At 39.0% G+C, this 10,304-nt stretch overlaps 1 protein-coding gene across 1 annotated transcript; it reads right to left on the bottom strand.

The window, feature by feature from the left end:
• Positions 1–73: 73 nt before the first annotated feature.
• Positions 74–5,966, bottom strand: LOC128410479 (nephrocan-like). Its single transcript, XM_053381767.1, has 3 exons — positions 5,152–5,966; positions 1,870–2,771; positions 74–1,192 (listed from the first exon to the last, which is right to left on the bottom strand). The coding sequence occupies exons 1-3, from the start codon at positions 5,407–5,409 to the stop codon at positions 748–750; spliced, it is 1,605 nt and encodes a 534-aa protein (XP_053237742.1). The 5' UTR covers positions 5,410–5,966; the 3' UTR covers positions 74–747.
• Positions 5,967–10,304: the final 4,338 nt, after the last annotated feature.

Genomic DNA, 10,304 nt, shown 5'->3' with positions numbered 1-10,304 from the left:
AACAGTTTCATAATCCGTTAATATATACTTTTCCTGTGCCCGAACAAACGAAGATGCACTGGAGGAACGACCATACGTTTAGTCAATTTTATTGGTGCACTACTAATTTTCATTTATTCACATTCTTGTTTTTCCCATGACACCTCATATTAAATGCACAGCGAAGTGGATTCTAACAAAGCACTTTGTGATTTCAAAACACTACCACCCTGCCTACCCACACTCTCAAATACGAATATCTTCTTTATACAATTAATTGCTATAGATAGCCAACATTAGTGTTGTATGAAGTGGCACTTGAATTACAACACAACAAAAGCAGAACACACACCCTGGACATTTGCTGTATGAAAAGTTACAGGATTTCAGCAGGAAGCTATGGTACATGCACTGATCAGAAACGAAACAGATTGGTTCACCCCAAATGTTTTGCATGTGCAAACAGTACTGAAACCAGGTTTGTGTATAGCCACCCCAATACCATCATTAGGGCCCCACTGAAGTGTTGTCTAAACAACATTAATACAGCACTAGATTTGTCTCATTCCCATTCCAAACATTTGGAAACTGGAAGAATGCAACAGCCCAGCCTTACCAGGTCAATCCTGAGTAGAGCTAATGATTTCAATAGGTTTAGAAGCTGCTGACTAGATACAATTTTGTAGGTCAAAATGAAAAAATGTCAGGGATAGATTGCTCTGGAGGACCGAATTAATCTCAAGTTCGCAATTTATTGGGGACTTCTATTTAATATATTTCATAATCATAATAATCATCCATGTTTACTCTGAGACTGGAGGGATTATTAACGCTTGCGTTCTTTCCTATTTCTTCTCCTTCTAATGAATACAGATTGTTGTGTGCACACAAATGCAGAACCTTTCTTGAAGACATCCAGCTTTCACCCTGGCTTTCTGCTGGTGCTTTACATTGTCCTCCTTTAACATCTATGCCTTTGGCTGTGAGCACCCTTCTGGTTTTGAGGAATTCGCAAGTGCAATTCCATGGGTTGCTGTCCAGATATAGGTATCTGAGTCGAGGTAAATATTTCCAGAGACCGTGATCTATGGTGGATATATTGTTGTTCCGTAGGTTTAAGACCTGCAGGTGCCTTAAATTCTTCAGCTCCTGCTCCTTAATTCTTTGTATGCTGTTTCCTTTCAGATCCAGTCTGGCTAGTGTATGTGGGAGTCTGAAGTAAAGAAAGAAACATTGTTTTATGTAGTATCTTAAAACAAGAAGCCTGTCATTAGGATGAGAAATAATGCCTTGCCTGAAGGCCACCCAGTTAGCATTATAGTAGGAAAGTGATTTGAAACCAATTTCTTGCACATAAACCAGACTAGGGAGTAATTTGAGCAAGGACTCATCTTTGGAATACAGTGGTTTAGACTAAATTGGTTTCCTGGGAGGCATGAGTCCTAGCGCCTGTGTTTAGAAATCAGATTCTGGACTCAAAAATCTGGCCACTGCACTGAAATAAGTGGCATGTATGCTGTTTGCACATTGATCTGTTCTGAAGCAATATCAATCCCTATTCATTATTTGTTAGATTGATATCCCACCATTTCGCCATTCAGCTCAAGGCAGCATGCACAGTCACCCCTCCCCATTTTATCCTGGCAACAGGCCTGTGAGGTAGGTTAAACTGAGAAACAGTGAGTTGCCTAGCGTTCTCCAGTGAATTTAATGGCCGAGTGGGGATTTGAACTAGGGTTTCCACAGTTCTCAGCTGACTTTATCATTATGCCACACTGGCTTTAACTTATCCCAGTCATTTAAGTATTTTGCAGTGGCAAACTTAGTTTTCTTACAGTTTTCTTACAGTTGTTGCAGGTGTGAAAAGGGGAGCCCAATCCAGTCACATACCTTAATGGAATAGAGCCAAGTAGATTTTGTTCAAGTGCCAGATTAGACAGTTGCGTGCAGTTCTGAAGTGCCCCATCTTCAAATGTGGCAACAACATTGTTGTCAAGGAAGAAGTGCTTTAGACTATGTAGTTCCTGGAAATCTTGCGCCTTTATTCTGTCAATCAGGTTATTGCTACAATCAAATTTCTGTAGCGTGACTGGTAATCTGGATGGGATTATCTGGAGCTTGTTCCCAGACAGCTCCAGTCTAGTTAAACTGGAAAGAAACTCTGCACCCTCAAGTGATGAAAGCTGATTTTCAGACAGGAAAAGCTCTGACAAGTTTGCCATTTGCCTCATATCTCCAAATTTTAGCATTTTGAGCTGGTTTCTTTCTAACTTCAATGTCAATAAAGATGTAGGCAGATCTGAAGGGGTGCTTGTCAGTAAATTGCCATTTAAGTTGAGAAATAACAAATTGCAAAGCGATATAAAAAATCCTCCTGAGAAAGATTGCAGCTTATTGTTTTCCATGCTAAGATACTTTAGGTTGGGTAGGTAGAAGGTTCCAGACACATATTCCATATTATTTCCATCCAAAGTCAAACTTTGTAAGCTGCTGAGGGAGGAGAGAGTACTAAAAGAAAGAGCCAAAATCACGTTGCTTTGTATTTCAAGTACCCTTAATTTTTGTAAACCTTCAAAATTAGATTCATGTACAACACTTATTAAATTGTCCCCCAGCTTCAGTACTTCAAGGCTTCCTGGAAGCAAGCTAGGTATGTGCCTTAGTTTATTTTTCCGAAGTTCCAAGGTCCTCAATGCATCCAGAGCTTTGAAAGTGTTATTCTCCACTGATTCTGTCCCACTCCAGGTCAGGACAAATTCTTCAAGGGCAGACATGCTGCTGATGTCAGTTACCTAAAGGACAAAAGCCACAACAAAATTATTTCTGGCCAAACTAATTCAGAGATGGATTTAGTTTCATGGAATGGCCACAAATCATCATTCAAATAAATGGGAGTTATGCAAGAACAATATTATACTGTACGTGAGCATGATTTAATTTTAGCCAAACTAGATTTTGTCCATGTTTCATGGCAAGTTGGAGCCCTCTAGAGGCTTGGCATGGAACAAACACTATACTATTCAGATTTACCTGGGAGTAAACCCCACTGAGCTCTAATATTTACAGTGCATAGGCTAGCATTGTAAAGATTAGAATATTATGAAAATTAGAATTGCTGAGTTTCCTTCTGGGATATATGTCTTAATTAGAATGTGCCTTTAGAAACATTAGTATTTCAAATTAAACAAACCATTTGTTAGTTATAAAACAATATTTCTGTTGAATTTAGAAATATATCTTTTCATGATTCAGCAGTAAAAAATTAATGAACTGAAAAGAATTTTTTTAAGAATATAAAGGACGATATCCAATATATGGCAACACTATTCTGATTCTAGAATTGAAGTGTTGTGAGTTGTAGAACCATGGATTTTTAAATTACTTAGTTTGGCTTGACTGTGTGCTTTATTTGAAATATCTTCATACATCAGTTCAGAGATGGTTTCTATTTTTGTAGAGCACACAAGAAAATGCTAGCATCATCTCATGACATAAATTTTGGCACTTCTTTTAGAAGTTTTAAGAAGAAAGAACAAAACAGCCCTTTGTGCAAAGGTGCTCTACAGGTTTGTGTTACAACTGGCTATCCGGTCAGTAGTTGACAAAATAGTCAATTACCCTGATAAGAACCTCCATTTTTCTTTTCTGGTCATGACATGCAAATACTATTTTTCTTGCCCATGAAATTGTGATTACACTTTGTACTAATGAGCAAACAAACCTATTTGTGTAAGAACATTTATTGGTCTGTCTAATGTACAAGAGGTAAAAGTAAATTTTGGCTGTAATAAACAGATCAGTCCACACATATTAGAGCAACATTTGTCAGACATGGTCAGTTATGGTTTTCAATCAAGGGTGCACTGGGTGGCAAACCCAAGATTTGCTGCTATGTAATCACCCACAATTGTGGCTAATACTCTGTATGTATACAGACCCTCCTAGTGTCCCTATTTTCCAGGGATGTCTCTGATTTAAATAAGTTGTCCTGGTTTCTTATTTGATCCTAGAATGTGCTGCTTTTTCTGCTTATTTGCTTATTAAAACTGTTAAAGGGACAGGAGTAGGCTGTGCCATTTGGCACACTGTTGCAGAACTACCAATACCATGCATTGAACTTGTACAGAGGAAAGGTTATTTTTTGTACATGTTCAAATGAAATAAATTTATTTCTCTCAATGGTAATGGAAAACAGCTGTATAACGTCATAAATATTTGAATATTATGGATGATATTCAATATATGACAACACTATTCTGATGCTAGAACTTACCTGCTACAAGTCATATGCGTTATGTTTTGGTCACTTGATTTGCTCAAGCATTTGCGGGTTACTGATAACAGCCTCTGATGGATAGTCTGGCTATTGTTTGTCTTTTAGTCTGCTTATTTATGTGCTTTTATTTACCTTGTTTTAATTATTATTTTATTAAGTTGTGTTTAACTGTTGTTAAGTCAAACTGGAATTTTTATGAAGTACAGTATAAAAATATGCCGTGTGTTTTAATATAGAACAGATGTGGGGAACCTTTCGCCCTCCTAAGGTTGCTGAACTACGACTCCCATCATCCCTTGTCCTTGCTGGGGTTGATGGGAGTCACAGTTCAGCAACATTTGGAGGGGCCAATGGTTCCCCACACCTGACACCAAGCATGGGGAAGTGTTCTCTAAAATTCAGAAGGGAACACTGGATGGTGGTTTTTATTTAGACAAAATAAAAGGGAGCATATTCTTGTTCCATGTTTTAAACTGAACCTTGTAGCCCAAGGCTGTGCACTCAGAACTAAGGTAATAATAATACTATTAATATTATTAATAATAATAGGCTTAGATCTGAGTTCATAGCCCTGGGCTACAAGGTTCAGTTTAAAACATGGAACATTATTATTATTATTATTATTATTATTATTATTATTATTATTAGCATTAGCATTAGCATTAGCATTAGCAGCAGCAGCAGACACATAGGAGAAGAGGGCTCCTGATATTGTAACAGCAGTATAGGAAAGGAAATATCTGTAGAGGCAATTCTAACCCCACCCTCCCAATAAAACCTCCAGTACCAAATTCTGCATCATATACAAAGATTGCATATGTAATAAGTCTGTCCTCTTTTGCACCTTGCCACTCTAATTTGAAAATGTAGGTTAGCTGATGAATAAACCATCCTACCTGGAGGTGTTTGATCTTGCCATGGCTGATGTAAATTCCCCTGGTAGTTTTAGCAATCTCTTTAGGCACTTCTCCAACTCTATAGCACTGCACTCTCCCTGCCAAGTCACAGTGGCATTTCCGCGGGCATGTGGGGGTTTGAGCTCTGCAAGGATAAAACAAGAGGAGTAAAAGGCAAAACAGCTGCATTTTCCTAAATAGCACCTTCCCGAGCAGCACCAGCTTAAATGTGAGCTGCAGCATGAATTTAGGTGCCATGTGTTCTTTTATACCGTAACACCTGATAAAAAGATAATACAGATGCGTGTTTTACTTTTGTTTAAAAGAGAGGGAACAGAAAAGACAATCTCTTAACTTCCTTGGGTTAAAATATTCACAGGCATCACAAAGAGCAAAAGGTTTAAACAATGATAAGGAATCTTTATTCTGGCTGGCATGGAAATTGATCTTATTTATTGGCTGTTGCCTAATCTGCAAACACTTCTGTTATCTGTAGTTTCCTAGTTTGGTTAAGTGTGACACCACAGAATGAGTGGGGAGAAAAGATAAAGAGCTGTTTTATAGTGGGCTATAAAATTTTTGGATTTTCAATGACCCCGTATTAAAAGCATCAGGAAAAAAACCCTGAAGCTCCTCTTTCATCCCGACACACAAACATAGTTGCATGATTGATCCAGAGGAATCAAGCCAGTTTACTTTGTTTTTAAAATATACTATATTTTACATAGATTTCTATATTTTACATCATTCAGTGATTGTCATTGACATTTATTTTGAGTTATTTTAAAATGTATACATATGTTGTGAACAGCCCTGTGATCTTCAGATGAAGAGGGACATACAAAATTCATAAACAACAACAACAGCAGCAGCAGCAACAACAATGTTGTCTGGTGCAAAAATGTCACTTGAAGAACTTGGGTATCTTTTGTTTTCCTGGGATTTAGTTACTGAAAATCTGTAATGATGGAAGGCTGATTTACTATCCTCTGCTTTTCATCTGTGGATTGCGTTCCCATTTCACCTCTCACTCACCCAGAACTCCTGTACTCTTTACAGCTGGAGGCAAAAAAAATTAATGAATGAATAATTCCTCATAATCACATCTACATCTTTAAGAATTCAGGTCTTCTCTATCCAGGTCTAACACTGTTCAATAGTCTGCATGAGCTCTTTGCTTTCAAACCCAAAGTCGGAGTGATCACTGTATTTGTGCATAAAATTATTTTATATGCCCCTTCATATAGGCAGGTGTGAGTGCACTTGCCCTACTTTTACTACTGTGGGGCTGCACTCTGGATTTAAAGCACAATCTCCTGTTATGTAAAGCATAAGATGTTCAACCAGATGAGGGCTCCTTCTCCAGCCCATTTCTTGGCATTGTTCACTGGTTCTTGGGGCTGGTGGGCTACAAATGCCTTGCAATATTTTTATTCCTGTGTGCAGCTGTGGAGAAGCAGTAAAAACCCACACTCTGCCATATTTGCTGAGTCCAGGAAACTCCCTCTCTTTTGCTCCTAACACTCTTTTTTTGGGCCAGGGCTTGTAAACGTTCAGTGGGAGTATGCTGTCACCATCCCTCTGCTTTCTGTTTGTCAACTGCCCTAAGCAAAAGAGAGCTATTGCTATTCTGTGTGTGCAGCTGCTATTGATGTGGCCTTGGAAAAGTCTTTTCCTCCCCCAGTGAGTCACAGCCCCTTGCATACTGTGCTCCAAAATGGTGCTTGTGAGGAGCGTAAGGAAGACTGGCATTAGAAAGGTGCTGCATTATTGCAGAAAGGAGAAATCAGAATGAAAGGAGAAATCAGAATGGTTACAATATTTGGGACAACCAGGAGGGCAACCAGAAGGCAATCAGGAGGGGACATGACTCTTGAGAGTCCCATGGACTGCAAGAAGATCAAACGCATCCATTCTCAAGGAAATCAGCCCTGAGTGCTCACTGGAAGGACAGATCATGAAGCTGAGGCTCCGGTACTTTGGCCACCTCATGAGAAGAGAAGACTCCCTGGAGAAGACACTGATGCTGGGAAAGATGGAGGGCAATAGGAGAAGGGGGCGACAGAGGACGAGATGGTTGGATAGTGTTTTCGAGGTTACCAGCATGAGTCTGACCAAACTGCGGGAGGTAGTGGAGGACAGAGGTGCCTGGCGTGCTCTGGTCCATGGGGTCACGAAGAGTCGGACACGACTAAACGACTAAACAACAACAACAACAATGACAAAGACATATAAAATTATGCCTAGATGGCATGATTTTCTAAACTGCATAAAAATGCAAGAATTTGGGACTAACAAATTAAGCTGAATGTTAGAAGATTCAGGACAAAATAAAGTATTTCTTCACATAGTGCATAAGCAAACATTGGAATTTATTCCTTCAACAGGTAGTGATGGCCAAAAACTTAGATGGCTTTAAACGAGTAAATAAATCCATGAAGAATAAAGTTATCAATGGCTACTAGCCATGATGGCTATATTCTGTGTCCACTGGTGGAGACAGCATGCATCTGAATACCAGTTGCTGGCAATCACAAGTAGGAAGGGGGCTGTTGCGCTCAAGTTGTGGGTTTCCCAGAGGCATCTGGTTGGCCACTGTAAGAACCAAATAATGGACTAGACAGGCCTTTGGCCTGATCAAGCAGGGTCCATCTGTTATTATTGCTGGAGTTTTTATTGAGATGGTTGCTGGCCATGCCACCAGGGCCCATATGGTGTCATTTTGAGCATTTTGTTCCAGGGATGTGTGCCGGGGGTATCATGAATTCATGCCCATCATGAATTCATTGGTTCCCTTCCTGTGTAGTCAGCATGTGGGCATCATTGGCAGCACTGTGACAACATTCCCCTGGATGCTGTTTTTATGCCATTTTGGAATTTTCTGAGTGCTATGTTTGCCCCTCTCCTCCTTGGCATGTGTGACTAGAATACAGTAATTGTTCCACCAGTATACAGACAGTGTATTTCTTCCTGCCCCTGCCAACACAGCTGGCAATGTAATTCAAGATTGGTCTGTAAAGGTCCCATTTGTCTCACTGATTGCTTGTTCTTGTTGCATTTAAAGAAACTGTTGTTTTTATGTATTTAGGCATTTAATCCTTGAATACTTTATTTACCTGCCTAATAGTTTTATATTTGTTTTGTTCTTTTTTATTTTTCCCATTGGAGCAAGACTTTTGAATGCAAGCCTTTTTGTCTTCTGTGGTTTCCTCAACACTGCTCTTCCTTAACTACAATGGCATTCTCATGAGCCCATATACATGCTCCAAATTTCCTGAAGGGACTCTCGCCTATAACTTGGTTTTAAAATAATGCCCTAGGCTTTGTCAAGTTTCCTTGTCTAAAATGAATGTGACTTCAAGCTCCTTAAGGTGGTTTCCATATATACCATTCAGCAACAAATAAAGTGCTAATCAGATTCAGGCTACCACTCAATATTAAATATGTACTCACCTCCTCTCCTGTAGGCTCTTTGACTAATTTATTACATCTTGAAATGTACCAGTTAATGTGAGGATAATTGAGGCCACCCATTATTACCTTTTTTTCTCTTCAACTAACTCTAATTTCTTTACCTCAAGATAGGCATCAGAATTTGAGTAGAGGTGGTGCTATTTCCTTCCTCCTATATTGCTTTTTTGGTTGGCTATTTCTACCCACAATGATTATGTGATTTATTTTTTTCACCAAACATTTCCAGTTCTTAACATTGCAATCCATACATTATTGTGGTGCACCTACTCTGCTCTCCTGCATGCACCACGTGAACCTTCACTTTATATTCTTGCACTTTCCTTGTTTGTGTTTGCTGCTGGTTTTATTGCTGGTTTACTTGATGTGGATGGTTTTACAAGTTATTGTTTTACGGATGTAAGACATATTGGACAATTTAATTAGGAAGGCAGGATCAAAAAAGGTGTTACGTAAACAAGAAGTTCAATGGACAGTATGTCCCCCGCTTAAAAACAAACAAACTTGAACAGGGATTTGTCCTTGGATTCTGGTATTTGAATGAACCACACCTGTCAGTGATAATAATCTTTATGACAGGACAATGTTTGTTGTACTGTTTCTACCTATGCCTCTTGATGAAAAAGAGTTTGTGTATCGAGGGGTTCAGCATTTGCTCTTGATAAGACAGCAAAGTCATTCTGAAAATTCAAAGGAAGCTGCTACTTTCCATGGTCCTTCCAACCAGCAAAGGGATAGAGGCCTTCCAGAAATTTTAAAAGCCTTCCCATTTATTTAAGACTGCAATCATATGGACACATGCTAAAAAGCCTCACTGATATAGTGGGATTTGCCTTTGAGTACACATGCGCATGACTGGACTATTATGCTAGCTCCATCCAGAGCCAGTAACACCGAATTTGGTCAGACATGTTGGAGGTGCTAAGATTCCTCTTTGCAGTTACATTGTATTCAAACAAAGCAGCACAGTGGTGGAGGGAAGGAATCCTTAACAGCCTAATTATTGTTTTGTTTTTTTAAGGGATCAAACAAAATTCTTCCCAAAATTATAGAGTATTGCAGTACAGAAAGTATCACAGCTGGTTCTTGCCATTTATTTAAATGACTAAACAACTGTTCTTAGACATGCTGAGTCTTCAAATAAGCTTTTAAAAAATCTTCCAAGTTTGTAAAAATCAGATGTGTGGAGAGGAGGAATTTTTAAATAAGTGTTTTAGGATATGTGATGCTAGCACACCTGCCCAAGTTATATTCTTGGAGGATAGGTGAGAGGAAAGCAATTCTGCTCCCCCATAACACAATATATTCGCTGAAGTAGAAGGAAAATGTGATTACCACACAGCAGATATGCTAACAGGTTTGTTTGTATCCCACTTCTTAAGTACTGTGTTACTCCCTGCACAAATGGAAGTAAGTTTGGATGGTCTATTAGGGAACAGGCTAGTAAACTGCGAATTCACTGTGACTCTGAACACAACAAATGGAAAGGATTTCAAGCCTTATTCAAGCCTATGAGGTATTTAGGGAACTTTCCACGCTAATCATTTAAAATGTAAGCCTCAGGTAAGGGACTGGTTTTTTTCACACTGTCGTACAATGCCATTTTTTTAATGTTTCTTGTATGCTGCAACAGTTCATACGTTGAGCTTTCTAGGGCCAAAAAAGCCTTGGGTTTTTTTTAC

Source organism: Podarcis raffonei, chromosome 3 (assembly GCF_027172205.1).
Source record: "Podarcis raffonei isolate rPodRaf1 chromosome 3, rPodRaf1.pri, whole genome shotgun sequence".
Taxonomy (NCBI): Eukaryota; Metazoa; Chordata; class Lepidosauria; order Squamata; family Lacertidae; genus Podarcis; species Podarcis raffonei.
The sequence above is the reverse complement of the archived record's forward strand: the minus strand, read 5'-3'. Positions and strand labels throughout refer to the sequence as shown.

Bases quoted from the DNA above. Each gene is read 5' to 3' on its own strand.
- LOC128410479 (XM_053381767.1), bottom strand. From the start codon at position 5,409: ATGGCACCTAAATTCATGCTGCAGCTCACATTTAAGCTGGTGCTGCTC. The intron at 2,772-5,151 runs GTAGGATGGTTT...TTTGTCCTTTAG, and splicing joins GCAAGATCAAACACCTCCAG to GTAACTGACATCAGCAGCAT. The intron at 1,193-1,869 runs GTATGTGACTGG...TCTTTACTTCAG, and splicing joins CTTGGCTCTATTCCATTAAG to ACTCCCACATACACTAGCCA.